The sequence below is a fragment of the Lepidothrix coronata genome, unplaced genomic scaffold, assembly GCF_001604755.1.
Source record: "Lepidothrix coronata isolate B3197 unplaced genomic scaffold, Lepidothrix_coronata-1.0 Scaffold54, whole genome shotgun sequence".
NCBI classification, from domain to species: Eukaryota; Metazoa; Chordata; class Aves; order Passeriformes; family Pipridae; genus Lepidothrix; species Lepidothrix coronata.
This window is the reverse complement of record NW_016690234.1, coordinates 3,599,818-3,620,709: the sequence shown is the minus strand read 5'-3', so window position 1 is coordinate 3,620,709 and position 20,892 is coordinate 3,599,818. Positions and strand designations below refer to the sequence as shown.

Genomic DNA, 20,892 nt, shown 5'->3' with positions numbered 1-20,892 from the left:
ATTTTAATTACATAGTGTTTCAATTCTGAAGTTTTGTGCCTTGCAAAATTGCAGCAAATGTCAGCTTTAATCAGATAAATCATGATTATAATTTTCCAGTTTTTATGCAGAATTTTTGTGCACTGAAAATTTTTCTGCTCATAATAATTACACAAGTAGTTTTGAATGGTGTTGGCTGAATGAAAATTCAATACTTAGCTGCACAGTTTTAGTCTTTATTTCGGTGGTGACTCAGAAATGTCTGTTTACTTGATGCCAGGGAATTTACTAATGCCAATACAGGAGCCAAGGAGGACACAAAATGTGTGTATAAATCCGTTAGAAATGCTCAAGACTTTTGAACCAGTCTGCCTTGGCATGGTTATCTCATTAGTTTCTGATGTGTAAGTTGCCTGTTCTAAATTTTTCAACTATTGGTTATATTTTTGTTGAGTAATGAAGATTTAGTGTTATTTCAGTGAACCAGTTGTTCAGCTGCTAGTTAGGGTTAAATCTGCATAAACCTTTCAGTCTCTTTAACTGTGCAATTATTGTAATGTGGGCAAATCACCATCCATCAAGGGGTTTCGCTTGATGAATTTGACTTTTCAGTTCTGAACTTGCTTTCCCACTGGCATAAAATAACTAGTATCAAAACCTGAACCTACACATTGTTTCACTTCTTCGTATTCATAAGTGAAACCACTGAAAACACTTTTTAAAAAATTGAACATTCAGCTATTTCAAGAAGAAATTCAGAGTGGGATGCTTACAGAAAAGCAGGAAAATCAAGGAGGGTGGGGAAAATGACAGGCTGCACAGGGAAAAGGTAACTTTTGGACATGTCATGGAGTGCCACGAATTAGCCCTGCTGATTTGTGAACATTTCTTTAAACAGTCAGGGTAAACCCTAAGTAAGCCCAGAAGGCACGTGTGCCATGTGATGAGAAACTGTTGCTGCTGTGAATGTGCTTTTAGTGGCTGGTGCAGATACTGCTTTGGTAGCTCAACACTCTGGAAGTGACCAAACCCTCTTTGTGCTGCTGAAGTAGTAGTTGTATTTTAAAATAGGTTTATGCTTTGAAGTTTACACCATCTGATGGAGCTGTTAAGACCAAGGCTTAAGAAAGCTCTGAGGAACTGAGCTTACTTTATAAATGGTGGAAATTTGGGTGAGAATCTGGAACAATGAGTAAGTGAGGTTACCTTCATGATACTGCCACAAGAAAAGAAAACAGAACACTGTTTAACTGCTTACATTATCTCACTGGAAATAAGGAAAGAAAACATGGTAAGGTTAAGTATGAAACACAAAGGAAACAGCATGTATGATAACCCCACACACCCTTAGGGCAGAAGAGGAAAGGCTGGCAGCTCCACGTTTTTCACATCCTCAGTTTGCAAGATTGACAGCTATGAATATGATGAGAATCTCCCAGAAAAAAAATAAATTTATAGCTATTATATGAAACACTGAGGCTATGGCATTTCATTCCCCCTACTGAAATGCTCACTGAAACAAGTGTAGAGGTGGAGGGTTGGGGGTTCCTCCCTGCAGCACAGAAGGAGCCCTTTCAAACAGAGCCCCATCCCCAGGAGCTGTGCTGGGAGCTGCCAGCCCCGCTGGCATTCCTGCTCCTTGGAGGCAGCCAGAGCCACCACAGCACACAGGGCACTTGGACATGGGAGATGAGCTAGCTCTTTGACAAAACTGAAATTTTGTCTTTACTATTTAAAACATAGCAGGGAACCCTGCCAACACTGAAGGTGGGTCGGAAATGATGACACATAATGGGTGCTGAGAGTTATATTTGTGGTGTGATTCAGAGCAAGGAGAGATCCCTTCTCAGTTTCTTGCATCGAGAATTGCATTAAGCAAATTGTGACTGAGCAGTGATTTTCAGAGGAAACTTAAGCAAGATTTTTGTATGTACTCTCTTGCCACACTGCTTTTCCAAGGAGCCATCACATAACCAGTGAAGTATTTGTATTTAAAGGATTAATTCCTGCTGTTTGCTTGTGTACTGTTAATCATACTGTTTCCCCCTAAATGATTACAATTGATGAAAACTAAGGCAAGGGATATAATAAACAATGCGCAAATAATCCAGGTACCAAGGGAGCAGGGTACCTGCCAGGTCTTTCCTAGCACAGGTGTTCAGGTGTTTTATTGCCTGCTATGAATAAAGGGCTTTCTTTTCTGTTCAGATTTGGAGATATGTCAAACCACTAAATTAAGGGAGCTTCACTGGCAGAATTTGCAGTCATTTTAAGTGCCCAGTTTCTTTAAATATACACATATCAAAAAGAGAGTGGCTACTATGGCTCATTGGCTAACACTGTGGTCTGTCTCCCCTCTCATTTTATTTTATGTGAAAAGCTGGCAATTTTTATATATCCATAAACAGGCATGAGCTGCTGCACAGAAATTGCACTCATTATATTAATAATGATTTACCATGAACGTCCTCCAGGGGCTTGATTTGGTCCACATCAAAGTCCTTGGGATTCTTTCTGCTGATTACAGCAGATCAAGCCCTAAGCAGGTTTTCTTTTTTTAAGACTGCTTTTAATGTCAGCTTGATGTTAGATGTGCCTCCTGTAGAGCAGTGAAACCTGCCCAGGCGTGGGGGCACCGCAACCACCCCACAGTCTGATGTGACCCGATGGGGGTCGTGAAGAGGCTGCTCTGGACCTGTGCTGGCCTCCCTGGGAGTGGGGCAATGGGGAGCAACATCTCCAGCTGCTTATGCCAGTGGTGCTTGGGGCCATCTGGGTACAGCAGTGTCCCCTGAAGCACAGAGGAGACTGAGAGCCTCTTGGCTTGGCTGTGACCCACCTGCACAGAGGTGAGTCTGCAGGGCTGCATCTCAGGGCTCATTTCACCACCAATGGTCAGAGCACTGAAGAAAGACTTAGACAATTTTGGATCTGTACCCAGCTATTCCAAGTCTTTTAGGGGTTAATGGCTCTAGCTCCTGTTTGAGAAATGGACTTTACTTACTTTCTGGAGGTATAAGAAAGCTTACTTAAATAGAAGTGTGATTGCAACACTGAAGTATCTCAGTGCTTCTGGGCTCCAATGTCCATACAGACAGTGGAGGGAAAGGCAAATCTATGATATCTTGATGAAGTTGTAGAAAATGTATTTCCCTGGAGAGTGCGTGGGTGGCAGGACAAATAGGACCTGAAATGTGGCTCTATCTCAAAGCAGTACTTCCTTTGATGTAACTTTTGCTATATTTCAGAACTTATGTATGATTTGGATGTCAAACATCAGGAGCTTCTTACTGGAAACATACCCTGAACTCTTTCTAGGTTTCATTCAAAGGACACACAAAATAATGTATAGAATTAATTCTCTGCAAGTAAAAATCCATTTTTTTTCTTTTAAAACAGATTTTTTTAGTCTTTGCATTTTGGTGGTTGATGGGCATTTAAGAGTCTGTTGTCTATCTTTCCCTCTTTTTTTCTCTTTTTTTTCCTTTTTTTTTTAATTTTTAAAATATTAGTCCTCCTTTAAAATCCTGAAAATGACCTAGTCAGTTATCCTAGCAGATTTGGCTAGTGTTTCTTAAAAAAAAATGTTGCTATGGTGCTTGGAGTATTGTTAAATTTTAATTATTAGTAGTTACAAAGCTAATAAATTACACGACTACCAAAATCTATTCCAGCCATATTGCTGGGTTTCATTCAGACACAGTCAGATAATTATAACTAACAATAATTAAAAATTAAAAGTGCTGTAGGCACATACCCATCATGTTGAGTCTGCCTGCCTGAACATTTTTTATGGACTGCAAAACCACAAGTTTTATCTCTGATCTGTTGTCACAGTAGGGAAGAGTTTTACCTATTAGGTCTCTGGTTTTCAATACTTGTGCTTAAATTCAGGGGAGCAGGAATACATGGCTGTTTAAAAATTTGGAACGGGCTTTCATAAAGACCAAAGCTAAGAAACACCTTTGTAGGCTACATGGGGCTGTTGCTGGGTCTGCCAAAGCTGCACTTGAGGTTCTGGGCAGGGGATGCCAGAGGTTTCCTGGGCCTGACATCCACAGAGGTTGATGTAAGAGCAAGGGCTGTTCATGCTCATGCACCTCTGTGTGATTTGTCAGCACCTTCTTCCCTAGCACACAGGGAGCTAATGTTGGCTGAGCCAGGAGCTGGGGTTGCTGTTGGAACAGCAACATCATCCAGACTGGGTGGCCTCTTTGCGTGGCCACATCTGCTGCAACAAAGAATGGTGCAGAAATATTGAATTGCCCTGTGCTTGACGTAGTGACAAGGTGTAGCATTTGGAAAGATGATCGTGATCAATATATTGCTGCATCTCTGTCCTCTCTGAGGTCTCTTCTGTGAGTTGCAGAAAGATCTCTCACCTGAGATGAAGAAATGTCTGGCACTGGAGCAGCATGGCCCATAACAAAAAACCCTCCTTCATTTCTCACAACATTAACGCTGTTCTGTGGCTGGCCCTGGCTGACAAAGTGTCCACAGCCACATGAACATGTGCAGAAAACCCAGCAGCGATGCAGAGTGGGGGGGGGGAAGATTTGAGCCAGGTGAAAGGCATCGTTTCAGTCATTAATGCACTTAAGCGCACCCAAGTGTCAACATGTGTGATCAAGTGTAAGGAGGCATGTCGTTCCAATGTGGCAGCGCTGGCACACAGAAGGGGCTTCCTACAGCAGAGATGGCACTTGGATCTGGTGCTCAGGCTGCCCAGCTAAACCCGTCGTTGCCTGTCATCTATGCCCTAGGGCAAGGGTCCAACCAACTTTTGCGTAGGCACCATGCCATCCCAACAGATGGGCAGGAGTGTAAGCCGCCAAGAGACAATGTATATGCATCAATTGTGTTTATTGAAAGCACAATTCCTGGCTGGAAGTGTCCAAATGTCTATTTATTTTGAGATAAGATGCCTTTAGTTAATGGATATGGAAATGCAGCTTAGCTTTGAATTAATTACTTTATATACATTGCAAAATATAATGCAGACATGCAAATGAAAGATGTACTGATTATGGGGAACTCAGTTAAAGGTCTGTCATGACAGAGTCCCTTCTAAAATTGACTCAAAGTGCCAAGGTACTACTTGCCTTTAAGTATCGGAGACCAAATTTTGTAGATGCTGCACTTAACTATACAAATTGCTGGCTCAATACATAGAGATGTGCAAGGAACCAGCCTTTTACACTGGCAGGTTTTCCTTTGCACACAGATGTCTAAGCTCACCTCCCTGCTTAGTGCTGGACACCACTTTTACTTGTGTGGGTCAGTTAGGGTTAGACCTTAATCCAGACCAAAGCTAGACCAGTTTACTCATCTCACTGAAAAGGATTTTCTTCTGTGTGACAGAAAGAGAGAAAAATCATATCATGTGCTTTTATATTTGACAACATTGTTACCCACCAAAAAGAGTAATTTACAGAAGCATCCAGAGAGGAGTCTGTATGCACAGATTAAAGGGTGTTCCCTTCCCCTACTTGTTAGCTTTATTCAATTAAGACTTGTTAGTGTTCTTGAAAGATGTGCTTTGAAGACCCTTCTGAATATACAATTTGGTATTCATAAGGATCCAGGCATGCTATATGTAAATAAATAAAGCAGGAATGTTGTACTTTCAGATACATTAAAGCGTTCCCATCCTCTTGGAAGCAAAGCACATGTGTTAAACATCCATCCTGACCAAAAGGAGGAAGCACAGGAGAAGAAATGAGAAATGGATTTTCTTTTGGAAAGACCAGATTGCACTCTCTGGTCTGGCAATAACAATTACTAATGACATTTAGAGAGAAATTAAGGATGAGAAATGCAAGTTGGCATTTCAGCAGTGCCAGTCAGTAACATTGCATCAGAGCTCACAGGAGAGATGAGGAAAAGTTTAGGGATGGAAAATTAATTTTGTTATGTCAACAATTAACAAATACCTTTTCTTCATTCTTTACCAAACTATCACAAATTATCACTGTGATAGTATTTAGCAGTTCCTCAGGTGAATGAAATAGCACTTTGAAATCCTTATTTCTGGAGTCAAAACATGCGTTTATGTCTTGCTCTGGTTTTTTTGAACAATGACAGAAGGAGATTCAGACTGACCAGGGAGAGGGAACATGAGCTCTTGAATCTGTGGTAGCAGGAAAATTCTGTGGCTTTTCTCTGCAGATGTCCGTGGTTCTTGTAACTATGAATGAATTAAGCCTACCAGCACTTTTTCTGGCTTTGTTTTTTCCTGTTTTACAAAGTTGGAAAGGCAGGGGTTGAACAATATACTCAGTACCATGCAGGAGAATTTTGGAGGAGCCAGATGTAAAGGGCTGGAAACCACAGACCCTTTATTCAGAAGTCCTTCACATGGTCACAAGGTGAAATCCCTGTCCCCATAGGAGGGTTTCCTGCTGCTCTGTGTAGAGCCACAGAGCAAAGGGGCCGTAAGCTGTGGGTCTGTGAGCATGGCTGTTGGCACAGCTGGATGTGTGGGAAAAGTGTCCTCAGGGACAGCAGAACCAGCTACCACTGCTTGGCTCTACCCAGCTTGGTAGCACATGCCTGTGTAAGCAGGACATAGTCCTTAAAATAGAAACAGAACACTTGTATAATATGTCGGCAAATATTTTTTTTTCTTTTGTTTTCTGTCTGAAAAGTCTCGTCATAGTTTTTCTTTGCTGGTGGGAAGAGATCTCTAATACAGCCCCTTTGATTTTCTTCTGCTGTGGTAGCTGCCCTGGGACTTAGTTTGTGGTCTGAGCATAGATTAGCTCTGTTGCCTCCTGTAAGTGTCGCTAGCATCCAAAGGAACTGACTTCATTTTTCAAAGGAAGAGGATTGCTGCACTGGAAAGGGCAGAGCATAAGCATTACTTAAGGAAAATAGTGGAGCTTGATCAGCCTCAGTTTTAAAGAGCTCATCAAGGGTGGTGTACAGCATCCTTTTAGAAGTTCAGTCTCTTCATTTGCTTTCTCCTAGAGCAAAATGGGGATGCTTGTCCAGACATAACAGTATATGCCTGAGTGTTTTCACAAGAAATGTCTAGATCATTAAATATAATGGGTCTCAGCTGCAGTTTTGATCACTGAAGCATGCACACAATTCATCACAGCAAATTAGGTACGTCTTTGTAACTTATCTTTCTGCAATTTGCTGGCACTTTTAGAAAGCTGAAACTTATACAGTATGTGCTGCAGAAGCCATTTCAGATAAAATATTCTGTGTTTATTATTGGAGAACAAGGATTCCCTAATAACAAAAACATGGAGCAGTGTATGTTTCTGCTCCTGCATCTTGCAGAACCAGCAGTAGTACCAGCAGAGATCCCCAGCCACATTCATTATTTATATATTTCAGTGAATTTCTTGTCTGCAGTAAAAGAGATATAAGCTTCAACATCAGACTGTGCCAAATTCTATCCTACAGCCCATTCAGAAACCTGAGGCAGCCGTGGTTCTCAATCATTGCACAGCCCATTTATCTGATTGGAATTTTGTCCTCTCTGCCTTGCTGAAATGTTGCATGTTCTTTAAAAGCTGAGTTTGACCTTTGGAAAGAAAAGGCATTTGCTATTTTAATTTTAGGGTTTTTTTTTAAGAGAGAACCTGAACCTGCTTAAATGGAAATTGGCATTCAAAAGCAGCACAGTTATTGAAAAGCATTTACTTTATTACTAGAAGAGAACAGACGCTAGTAGACTCGAAAATTACATTTCAGTGAGTTCATCAGTTTCAGTCACTAGTTAGTTTGCAAACAGATGGATATATCTGTAACAGTTAACATGAATTTGTACCCTGGATTTTTACATTTGCTTTAAGAGCACTGCTACCTTAGTTGCTGACTAGAAGGGTTTGGAGATGTATTCTATCTTTCTGAAAGAGGACATGGTTGTTTCTAATTGCAGAGATTTCTTACATCATAGAAAGCGCCTCAGTTTTCGGAAATGTGAATGATATATAGCTTCTGTGTAAGAAAAATGTAAAAGAATCCCCAGTACAGCTGCTGCAGAAAAAAATAAATATCTTGGCCTAAACCTAGATAAACCCCCATGGAATGAGAAAATAATTTTCAATAACCAGATATTTTTAACTCTGTGCATGAATATAGTAATCACAGTTGCCTGTATTTGCATTTAGGGCCTGCCACAGTCTAATTGCTTGTCCCCTTCATCCCCTCCCCCCAATTTTAAGGCTCCTGGTTAACCAAGCAATGCATTAAGCACTCCCATCTCCAAAACAGAAAGAAATACTGCCCTAGCCTCTACCATGTGGCATCTTTAGGTTTCAGGGATTTCGTTTAAATCTGAAATTTATATCCAGGAGAAATAAATTATTAGATTGTAAAAGCAGCTGGGGAGGGAGTAAATATAGTCTCTTTTGTCCTCTATATCATTTCCCCAGGAAGATAATAAATGTGTGGCAAGCGTCTTGTGTTTCCTCGGTCATACAAATGTTGTGTGTGTGTTGTATTTCAGACGTGAAGCCTGAACTCCAGACAGGAAATCCTGGAGTGATACTATGCTGCTGTTGCCTACTGCTGTGGTGCTGGTGAAGTCCCCATCACTTTTATTGTTAGGAGGAATTTGAAAAATAATTTCATGAAAAAATTTGAAAGGTCCTGGGTTTGCCTCTGATTTGCAAGGAAGAGATTTAGGGTGTAATCCCAGGGTTTATCTCCTCGGACAGTGAAAGGCAGCGGGAGCAGCGGTTCCAGCCCTGGCTGCTGGAGCGAGCTGAGGGCAGGGGTCCTGCCAAGGGCCAGTTTTTCCAGGGGGTTTTAAAGAGCATAGTAGAGACTCCTGCTAAATCCTTGCTTACCTGTTCTCATTCCCTTGTGAGGTCAGATACATGGAGCAAGCATGATAAGTGGCCAGGAAAAAATGGGGCCTGAGAAGAGCAAAAGGAGGAGGAACTGCTAGAAAGTCAGTGGTTTGCTTGCCTTTCTGCACCTGGGTGTGTGTATAGGGCTGTCACTGCCTGCACCTCCATGTTCTTGTTGTTATTGTCAGCTCAGCGTACTCTCAGGGACCTGAAAACTGCCCCGGAACAGCCTTATTCCTTTGCTCTTTCTGAAGTTGCTTCCAGAGAAGTATATTCAATCACATACTGAAGTTTGTGAAATTGATACCCTGCTTTAACATCGAATTTTGAGAGCAGTTTTATACCATCCTTTGACCAGAAGAGAAAGGAAGAAAGATAATATAATTTAGGATACAGCTTGTTTCCAGGTTGTGCCTGTTCTGCACATGTGAAACAGGGCCGGCTGTGTGTGGTGTAGGTCTGGGTGCACACATGCAGTGACCCGACCTGTGCAGTAACTGAGTGGACAGATTGTTAATATTCTCTTTTTCTTGTTTCGTGGTAATGGAATAACTTACGACATACTAAAATGTCTATCCTCAATGAGGTTATGGGACTTTGTTGGAAAAATCTGGATGATAGAGCTAAGACTGTACATGCTGATGGGATCAGTGCAGAGACAGCTCGTGACTCTGTGTAAGGTCAGGCTGGGTTCATCGAGGCTCTGTCACCCCAACTCCGCGTGAGCCAGACCAGATTTGGCAGCAGCAGTCCCGAGTTTATCACTCAGCTATGCTTGAGCTGATTCACTGTGGAGTGTCTCATGTGTCTTCTGTGCCACATCCTGGGCGGGTGGGACAGACACCCTAAGGTCGCCTTAGTCCACAGAACCAAATTGCCTTGGCTTTGCACTGTGCAGGAGTGGCTAAAGCAGCGCCCGCACTGTGCCAGCCCTGGGGGAACACTCCTGCCTGACCACCCAGCCTCCTCATTTGTTTCTGCTGCACAGTTAAACCTGAATAAATTGCCATGGGCATTGAGGTTTGGCTGTGTCTGGCATATCTGTCATCGGTGTGTTACATTATTGTGTCTTCAAAAGGAGCAGCGAGGTAGTTTAGAACATATTTACTTCTGAAAAATTTGTTCTCCTTTGGGGCTGACACATGCTCTTAGTCTTTGCATGAAATCACAATTGTTTAAAATGTGGCATCTTGCTGTTTAGAAGGCAGATTTTCCAGAGACCAGTGACACTGTTGTAATGGAGTAGCACTGGCAGAAAATCCCATTTTTTAACCCAGTTGTTTCACACAAGTGCAACAGCAATATCGCCTTGCTGTTTTGTTTTGTGATGTCTTGGAGGAGACAGCTTGTGTTGATGATATTTTTGCCCCTCTTTTACTTATAAGAACAAATCCTGCATGACACTTTCACTCTCCTGGCTCCTCCAGGGTTAATTCCTTGAGGCAGTGGGCACTGGGCTGAGCACAGTCCTGTCTGCAGATTTCTGCTGTGCTGGTGGCATCTATACTAATGGGGCAGCATATAAAACACTTCTGTAACTGTGGCCTTGCTATTTTATAGTAGAGCCACTTGCACTGGAGGATTTTTATTCCCCTTTTGAAATGAGAAACCAGCAATAACACCCATTATGTCCAAGGCAACAGATCACTGACCAGCCATTTTGTCAGTCTGAGCAGTACGTGGGGGCCATGTGACAGGAGTATGGTCCTTTACACAAGGAATACCTAACTGGTGCAGGGGAAAAAGCTACAAGAAGTAATCAGATGGTGTTCAGTGACCCTTACCATACCAGAGAACAGCAGAGTGAGTTTTAGGTTCAACTTTGAATTTCCTGGCTTTTGTTTGGTTACATTCCCATGGAAATGATCACTCAATGAAGCTTTGTCTATGCATTTTGACTGGTGACTCCTAAAGGTACTGTGTAAAGCATTTCCCTTTTGCTCTGAGTATTTTTTGAGAAAAGAGAGTGTGAGAGAACACCATCCTGGTCCTATAATAAAGACCCAATCAGGAAATGATTTAGTGTTTAAAGGAGTCACAAATTGTTCCATAATGATGATGCCAGCCCTCACATAAAGGAACAATTAACTGGCTTCTGCAATGTGATTTACCTTAGATCAAGGAGGGATTAATGAGGTAAGCTTCAGATAGGCTTCTAAGGAATCAACAATTCATGCTTTTGAGAGGAATACTTAAGAAGGATTCCTGGAAAATAGTTTTCCTCTTGCAAATGATTTTGAAATTTTGCTTCCCTGAGTAGCACCAATAAGTGGATAAAAACAGGTCAGCCCTGGGGCACGCATTGAGGTTTTTGGTGTAGCAGAGACAAAGGAGTGTACCTGTGGACAGGAGATGCTTTCTCCAATTCGTGTGGCTTAGATTTGAAAGTGGACTAGAAGTGGGGTGTTTGCATTCTCTAGGACAGCTTTGGAGGGTTACTTGGGAGCCACGCAGAGGGCAGAGGGCATTCGTGCTGCTGGGTTTGTGACATGTCAGTGGAGGCATAGGGGTGGCAGTGACCCTGAGCATCTGTAGGACCAGGTTCCCAGAAAACCATGGACTTACCAAGCCCAGGTTAAAACACCAAATGTTGTTGGCAGAGTGGTGTGCTTGGATCCTGCAAGCCCTTTTCTGTTCTTGGGATCAACAAGGGCTCTGGGATCCAGTCAGGAAGAAACAGTGGGGCTGAGGGGAGAGTGAAGGAATTCAAAAAATATTCTGATTTCTTGCCCTTCTGACAACAGTAATTAAACTTGTCCCTCTCCCTTTATATTTAGGAAGTATAAGTTTTTTCCCTCAGCTTATTTTGATCTTGCTCATGGCATACTGGAGACTACGAGTCACAAGGATGCTGATAAATTTGCATTTCTGAGTGAAATTCTCAGGAGCGTGTGGTCCCTCAGGACAGGTATTATTAGCTCCCTGGTTTCATTGGGTGCCTCAGTGAATCACGGTGTGTTTACAGCTAGTTTCTCTAACAGAAGACTCTGGTTATCTCTTAATAATGTATTCCTCTGTGGTTTTTATTTCCAAAGTCCTGTGGTAAGGAGATTTTCCCAAAGGCTTCACTTTGCTTTTGTGCTTCAGCATTTTATCCAGTGTTTTTGGAAAGAAGCATATAGACTTTTTGGTGAGGCACTTAATTGAATATGAGAGGCTATGCCAGGCTTAGTCTGCACTTTGAGTTCACTTATAATAGGCTTGCCTTGGTTTATTCTGAGGTTTTAGAGAAGAATAGAAGGAGATGGCAGGTCTGGAAGACTGATGGTACAGAATTATTAGTCTCAAGTGGAAAGGGGAAAGCATGTTAGGTAAGTTGTCAAAGTCTGATTAGGACTAAACAACCTGAATTAGAAGAGAAATTAAATTCATAAATCATCTAATAACCCTTAGCTGGTGTGAGAAAAGGCTGGGGCTGGGGAAAAAAAATAACTCTAAGAAAGGTATTTGTATAAAAGGGTAATTTTTCAAACCAGAGTAACACAGAAATGCCAATCAATATTCAGGAATACATTAAAATGAAGAGAAGCAGTGTAACACAGAGATAAAACGGAGGGAGGATGTTGCTGGGGCGCTGCAGCCCGACAGCACAGCCCCGGTGCAGAACAAAGGCCGGCAGCGGGCGGGGATGCCTCTGGCTCTGCCGGGGCTCTGCAGACCCACACCCGGGCAGCTGCATTTCAGTGTAGGAACATTCCAGCCACGGGAAGAGATTTATTAATAAAAACCAGTCAGCATTTAGTCAGTCACGTGTGGAACGGCTTTTTCGCCCTGTAAATATTTTACGAGTTCTGAACCTTCCCATTGACTCCACATGAAGTGCCAGGTCCTGGTCTCCAGAGGAGCCAGGCAGGTTTCTGGGGGTGGCTGGGGCATCCCCCAGCTGAGAAGGCACTGAGGGAGTCTGCTCACCCTTCCCAGTGAGTACAGAAACTCCAGGGGTGCTGGGGGCATCTCTGTCATGGCACAGAAGAGTATTTCTGTGTCACAGAACCAGTGACAGGTGCATTTGGCCCCAGAGTAATCATGTGCAAGAATCAGAGTGACTCAGGTGCAGCTATTTCCACTGGAAACAGGCAACTTTGCTTTTCAGGAGACACCAAACCTCCAGGCGTATTTTCTTAGACACTCAAAATGATTTTTTATTTTTTTTTCCTGGTTCAATAACTTGTAAAGGACAGCCTTCTACCTGCATTTGTTGAAGTGCCATCTCAAAGTGTGCTGACACAGGGACTGACTGACGCATGGCAAGTTATCAGATGCTCAGAGATGAAGGAAGCAGTAACACAGGCAGCTGTTGCCTTTCACAAAGGATGTGCCACCTTTCCTTTGCCTCTACCTCCATTTCAAGCGATTCTTCAAATAAAGAAGGGACATGTGAACCTGTCTTGCCTGACAATTTTTTTTTTTTATTGCATGCCATGATAACTTGGAGTTCACTTGTTACAAGCATTTTATGTAGTGGGTAAAATACCAAGGGAAAGGAAAGAAGTAATACTGTGCTGCCTGAAAAACTACGATCTAAACATATAAATGTCACTGGGTAAGAGTTACCTGAAACAACTGGAAGGGCAATTAACACCTGGTTTTATGGGAAACATTGGTTACCACTATCAGTTTTAATGAAGTGTATTAACTAAATTGTGTTCTGAGTATTCATTCAGCCCTGTTTATGGCACACTCTTGAGTACATTTACTGTTTGTCAGAAGTGCAAACTAGTGAACATATGAGGCTTTAAGACAGGCCATCTGTTAGTCTTAGACCCTTGGATAATTGTCAAACAGTTCTAAAAATAAGCACATACAAACTGCAAGGGGGTGCAAAGGTGATTTTTCTTTAGAGTCTGATAGCAAAGGGAAAGTAGCAAAGAAATTAAAAATAAAAATAAATAGTTTGATCCTGTAAAGCAAACTTGCTCTCCTTTCTTTCCCTTTCTCTCTTTTTCTCTTCTCACACTCCTCCCTCTTCAGTGTGCCTTTTTTTTTTTTTAATTTAGTTTTTTTCCACTTGCTCTTCTGGGTCATGGCATCCCTTGAATGCCTCTCCAGTTTAGGATTAGAGCACCACCAATTTAAGGCTCACAGCTTTCTGTAGAGAGCATAATCTCCAGTGGCTAAAGCAAGGGTCGCCTTGTGTCCTCTACCTAAAGTAATCCCTTTATAAAGTCAAGGCATAAAGATTTTCATCTTTATGGATTGCTGTTAGAGGGAAATAGTACCTATGCCCATACGCGTGTGTGCTTATGGATATATAATGAGGAATAACAGCTGAGAGATTTTTGGACCAGTTTGAATTCAAAAGATGCAAAACATTGAAAAAAGAAAGCTGCAGATGGTATTTCGTAAATATTTAGACACTCCAGCTTCTGTTTGTAGCAATTTGGACGTTTTGTTTTGTCTTTTTTTTATGTATATGTTCAAATGTGAGACTTCAGCCTTTACTTCAAGTCAGCGCCTTACTCTGAGGTTTAGCTTTTGTCTGGCAAGCTGTGCATGTTGGTAGTCAGTGGAGGGATTGATCTCCTTCCTGCCCTGCTCTATAAGGGGCAAAGGAGAGAGAATGGGGAAGAGGGGGCACAGCCCCAAGGGGTCCTCAGCCAAGACCCTGATCTCTGGGCTTGGAGTAAGACAATGCCTGAAGCAGGGGTAGAAGCCTGGGCACGGAGGTGGGGAGAGGCAGGGAGCTACTGCTTGGGCTCTCACCTGGGTTTGGAGGACTCCCCACACTTCAGGAAAAAATATTGGGATTAATAGGTCACCCAATGGCTAATGACCAGTTGGTTTTCATGTTTGCTGTTTGTCACATGAATCTATTATCTCCAAAATTCTTGTTGAAATGATTTAAGGAATGGTTTCTGTTCATTTTAATGGGATATGGAAGGGGAGAGAGAGGCTTTATGGCCTTTCATCAGTCCCAGTCTCTGTGTAACACTGTAGAAAGCTTATGAATTTCACCTGAGGGTGGTGGGCATCAGCAGCCTTGTTGGGCCATTTCTTAACCTCTGCGTAACATATGGTCTTTTAGGTGTATATGCTCTTGCACATAGACAATATACTTGTAAACGGCTGGTACAAAATACCTAAATCCGTAACAGATGCATAATGGCACTATAGACTGGATGTGTTATAGCCCCAAACCATTATCACACCCCTCACAGTTGCATTTTATTTTTTTCACCTGCTCCTGTGTAGTACACCTGTGACTTGTTGGCAGTGAGCATCGTTGCAGTGTGGGAGACTCCCAGCTTGACTGCCTGGCTTGGAGCTTCACTCCATCATGTGCTGCTTTTTTGTGTGTGTTTTTTCTCTTGATCTTTATATAGCTTGTAAGAGTTCTTTGAGCTGCTGTAAGTGATCATCTTTCAAGCCTGATGCTTTCCTTCTTGACACAGTGCTCTGAAAATGGAGATTGTCATGCCAGTGTTTTCATAATCATGCATGTAGAAAAACAGAGAAATATTCATTGTGGATGTCCTGCACAAACGGCTTGATCTGCATCCAGAGGGCAGGCAGGGGGTGTCCCCAGGGAAGATCTGGAGAGCAATCAGTATCTACACGGACAATAATCAACCATTCTTTGAAATCTTTTTATTTCCTGCAATGTCTGTCACCCAGTTCCTTGGTCACAGACTCTCCCATAAATGGTTCATTTGGGGATTGTGCAGCCAGTAGAAAATTCCACTTAAATACTGCGACAGCCCCAAGGCTTGGGCTAGTTGCATTTTTCCCACTGATGTAGCTACTGGAATTGCTATCCATTTTGCATCATTATTAAGAGAAGAAAAGAAGAGATTTTCCAACCTTGTCCTATAAATAAGCAGTGACTTACTTGATCTTGACAGGTGACTTAGTGCTGCTGTAGAGTTCTCCAGCTGCAATAATGTCTCAGAATGATGTATTCAGTGGGGTATCAGCTGTGAGCTGTGTGTAAACCAGGGGGTCTAACAGGAGCTGGGAAGAACCATTTTTTCTGTTCAGCTTCCAAATGATGTCCTGCCTCCTGCTGGCCCCTAGACGCCTCCGTGTATGGATGGCCTTGTGAGCCGGTGGGCATGTGCAAACACACACATGAGTGTGCCTGGAGAGCCTTCCTTTTTGTGGCTGCTCTGTTTTCCCCTGGAAATCACCATTAAGCTTTCTTTTTTTTTGAACAATAACTTCTGGAGTTGAAAAATCATGCCTGAGCTTTTTCCTGCCAGCCCATCCTGCTGCTGGAAAGGTGGGTGAAGTTTCCTTAAGCTACTTGGGTAGAAGCATTCCTGTAGTATCACGTTTCAAAATGCTCGTTCTCTTCTGGCCTTTACATTGTCCTTCTGCTGCTTGGAACAGCCCAGTGTAGCATCGGGGTCAAAGCTGTTTCTGCTAAGGCACAGGGCATTCTCAATGCCACGATTTACATGTTTTTCAATTGTTCCAAAAGTCTGGGCAGCCAGGGAAATTTTTTGTGTCCGTGGGCACACATAGAAGTGCCTAATAAAGGTATTTGGAAAAGCACAGGTCAAATATGCAAAACACATGTGAGAGGAGATACAAAAGCCCTGAACACCTTAGATGCTTTCTGACATCTGCAAAGCACAATTCCAATAAGCTGCAGATGCACAGGGCACAGGTTGCCAGACTATTTTTGGAAAGCATGTTTGTATGGTCTCAAATACATTTTTAACAGGTGAGAAACCTATACTGATTGCAGAGGATATGGATGGGCTTTCATGGGAGTTGTGAACACACACAGTGGTGGTTAGGCAGCCTTCACCTTGTGTTCACCAGCACCCCGGTGTGCAGAACTTAGTGTTTGTGCACATGGCTTGTGCAGGATCTGCTCAGAAAGGCAGGAGAAGGACGTGGTGCACACAGGCTCTCGTGTCTGTAGGCATTACAGACTTGTTTGTGGGGTCCTGTATAAAATGTGGCTCTACCTATTAATGGCATATTGATTGTCAGTATTGCATGCATGGGGAATAAATGGTGCGTTCCCAAGATACTAAGACAAAATCAAGATTTGGTTATGAAAAATGTACCTTTTTTTTAACTCCTAGCCCTGTGGCACAGGGACCCGACCCAGCTCTGAATTGTTGCAGCATTTGAGTATAATTTGTTTGTTTCTTTCACAAGCTCTGTTCACAAACCCAGTATATGCCTTGTATCAAGAGTGCTCAGAACATGTTACTAGCTGATGTTTGAGGTGGGAGGGCTCACCATGAAAGCTTAATTATCAGATTTAGAGCCATATACCATTCCTTTATTGACCTGCCTGTTGTAATCAATGCAGCAGCCACACAAGTTTGAAATCATGTTCCCTGACTGTAGACCGTGTGTCATGCATCCAGTGCTGATTGTGCATTATCTTTTAAATGACACGGCCTAAGTAAGTATGGATTTGTCTACCACAAGTAGCCCTTCTTTCAATTTGAAGATGGTAAACCTTCCGAGGTTTTTTTATTGGTATTCAGGATGACCTAAAAATAGAATTGTAATGAAGCGCACGAGGACTGGCCATTGTTAAAATGCCAAGGAGTGTGTCTGAGCACAGAGCGGCCTGTGTATTCTTTCACGTTTTCATGCTTCCCCGGTTAGATTTAGTGGGCAAGCTTCTTGTCAGTGCCGCATTGTGTGTGCAGGTCTCCATGCATCCTCTTCCATGAAGTCATTGTTAGGCTTGAAAATAACATCCAGTACTGCAAAGGTCATCCCTTCTTGAGGCCAGGACAATTTCCATGTATAAAAAGCCACTGGATTTTATGTTTGGTGATGTTAAATTGTCTAAAAGCAAGGGACTTTCAGCTGTCCATTCACATGCCGTAACTCGACTTCTGATTTGTGGTTCTGAAATATTTACGGACACACACACTGGGGTGTGCTCAGAGGACTGGTGTTGTGCTAAACAAGTAGTTACTTTGCGATGTCACCGGCCGTTGGTATTTCACTTCTCGAGGGCTCCATCCGTGCATGTGGTGGCTGTGGCTCCTCTGCCACTCCAGTGACCTGCCCGGACCCCAGCCCGGTATCCCCTGCCCAGACTGCACAGACTTCCCACAGCCCAATTCCCGCCCCAGCACCGCAGAGAACTTTGGCCATGATTTAGGAACTCAGCAGCGCTTCTGACACCTGGTGGTCACTTTTTGGGAGTGCACAGTCCAGAAATGCTCCTGCTTGCATACGGGGTCACGGCCACCGGCCCCACGTCGCCAGCCACCCATTAGCTCTTTGCACAGGCGATTTCCATCAGGAAGATGTCATCTCTGGAAAAAGCGAAGGATAGCTCTTTTTTTCCTGCTGAGGGTGTAGCTATGGGTAGAAGGACCAGATGATTTATGAAAAGTTAAAATATCTTACTTTATTTTAAAGCTTTATCATTGTAAATAAATAATTAGATTCAAAATTAATTTTGTCTTTAAAAACTTATTCTTCAAGCTGGTGGTCTTGCCCAGCTCTGTTATTAGGCAGATGGAGACTAGGAAATTGCCTGGGCTTAAAATAATGCAAATGAATTTTTGTATTTGAGGATGCTGGGGACCTAGCTCAAGAAAATCTTACCATGAAGCACTTCTCTAGTTGCTCAAATAATTGGATAATCATACAAATAAAGCTGAGCTTACGTGTAGGACTGGAGTTTTAGTCAGAACACAAAATGTAGGTGAATTGGAACTGCTCTAAAAATACTCTTCCGAGGTTGGCTCCATGATTTATTGGCTCCTACACAAAATGGCAAGACAGGTCAGCATCCTCTGAGGTGAGGTACTGTGATGACATGAGGCTATTACAAATCTACCAGAAGGAAAAAAGGGAACAAAAGAGACTCTAAACTGCTGAAAGAAATGTGTAGAGCAAAGTCAATTCTTTAAAGAGATTTAACTTCTGGGTTACATGTCCAGCCTTTTTTCTGCTGGGAATATTGCCCTGGTGCCTGAGCGGGCAGTTCAGCTGTTATTGCCGAAGTATTTCTTGGACTGAGAAGTGTGTGTCACAATCTGGTGTCTCTTGCTGCCAGTACTTGCACCCGATACTAATGAGAATAAAAGAGTAAAATATGGCAAGGGTTCCCCCTGTGATTCAGATTTTTATTTTTTTAATTGTTACAGTTAAGGGAATCCCTAAAGGCAGTTTTTTTGCCCATGAAGTGTTACCACTTTCTTTATATGTACTGGGAGGGGGGGCAGGGAAGAAGCCTTCATGGCCGTACTTGGCTTGTAGCATTTTTTTCTAAGTTCATGCCAGCATTAACAGATCTGTCAGAACAAAGCAAATGTGTCATATTGGCAGCTGTTACTTATGAGTACTTTTTCTTTATTGCATTTTGTTTTGTAATAATTGAGAAGCTTTTATGTTGAGCTCTGCATAAATGGTACTGAGTGGGAGGGTATGGGCATGCTTTCTATTATTCTGCCCCTCATGCATGTCTCCTTTTTTCGTCTTTCCAGAACCACACATTGAGCCAGCACGCACAGTGAGCCACTGGCACTACAGGACACCTCTCTGCAGAAGACTTGACGGTGGCACAGTGGGGAGGACCATTTGAACATTACATCCAATCAAAGTGTCATTTGCAACCCAGATGTAAAACTCTAATGATTTGGCCATGAGGCGCTGCTATTATAAGCAGCTGGAAATGAATATTAATGGAAGAGATTAAAAGTATTCCATGCTCAGTATTTTTTATTGTCCTGCTTCAGCTAGTGTACTTTAGAGCTTCTGCTTCTGACTGAATTTATAGTGTTAGATAAATCTGCTTTGATGCTGTTGCCCTTTGTTGCTTCTTGTATTATATTGATAGTTAAAGATTAGGTGTGATTTTTTTCTTTTTCGTTAACTGCTTTTTAATTGCAATTTTAGGTAACTGTGCATTGTGATGTGATTGCTTGGCTATTGTCTAAATATTTCTTTTTAATTTTTTAATTAAAGACTAATGCTTTGATTGGATTTGCCAGTTCACCGGACAGTGATTAAAACTATGTAATGAATATAATCGGTTTCAGTGCAACTGGATGGTCTGCTTTATAAATGTGACTTAATCTGATTGCAATAACTAGTACAGTTCAATAAAGGGAATACATGAGCTTAGCGTCAGAGGTTGTCTGTCTGTCAGTGCCCGCTGCATCGCCGCTGCTGGCTGGGGTGTCTGAGCCACAGGGATCGCTCACCCGACGGTGGAGAGCGTTCTGCAGCCCAGGAGGAAGGAAGGCTGGGAGAACCCAAAAGCCATGTTCCTGTGTCTGGCATTGTGTTCGCTTCCGGATGCACCTCCCAGGCTCCACGGTAGGTTGAGGTGAGGTAAGAACATCTACTATGAAAAGGTTCTTCTAGCTTATGATATTTTTAATTTTTACTCAAGTCAACAAGAAAGCAGGGATCTGACCTATAGCTGCCTTTACCCTCTCTCTGTGCTTCTTTGTTCCAATATATTAAAAAAATTTTAAAAAGCTTTCTGGATGGTACACAAATGCACAGATATTGGATCAGGCCTTGCAGACTGTGGTGGGAGACTGTATATTTCCACCATGTGGACTTCTAGGCCCCCAAGTATTGTAGCTCTGCGTAGCTGCCGTACGTCTGACACGAGAAACTGCCATCAGGCAACCTGACAGAGCCAATTACCAGGCTCTCTTTTACTGTTTTTAAACTTATCGTATGCTTGTGAGGTAATTTATATCTCCAGCTGGAGAAACTTGTCATTTTAAGGACCATGGACACCTCTGGTAAGTTAGAGAGATGCAGTTCTCATGGTGTCTCCAGCTTCAATGAATCATAATCATCATGAAAGATGTTCAGCAGTTGTGACAGCTGAAATGATGTGGTTACCCATTCCCATGATGTACAAGGCTTCTCAAGACTGTGGCACAGGAACATGCACAGTCAGAGCCTTTCAAAATCGCTGCGCTGAACTAGAGCACAACTGGTTGTCGTTGTGCCATGTCGAGGCTTGAAGCATGTAAGTGGTATTTTGTAGGAAAAATGTTTTCAAGGATGTGTAGTCAATGCCCAAATTAATTCATATATTGAGCTTATTAACAAATGCAAGGGCACAGTTTGTTGATGCTGCAGATGATGTGTTCAACATTTAGATCACTGGTGGTGCTGATAGTCATGTTGTACACACATGGCTCCT

The 20,892-nt window shown here is 42.5% G+C and overlaps 1 protein-coding gene across 5 annotated transcripts in view; it reads left to right on the top strand.

The window, feature by feature from the left end:
* Nucleotides 1-19,842, top strand: part of ZNF423 (zinc finger protein 423) — a 234,895-nt gene extending 215,053 nt beyond the window's left edge. For all 5 annotated transcript variants that reach the window (XR_001875017.1, XM_017816098.1, XM_017816097.1 and 2 more), the window contains one exon: nt 19,208-19,842. Coding sequence is in view for 4 of the 5 variants with exons in the window: in XM_017816098.1 (XP_017671587.1) it covers nt 19,208-19,237 (30 nt within the window). In the remaining variant the exon portion in view is untranslated. The remainder of the gene's footprint in view (nt 1-19,207) is intronic.
* Nucleotides 19,843-20,892: the final 1,050 nt, after the last annotated feature.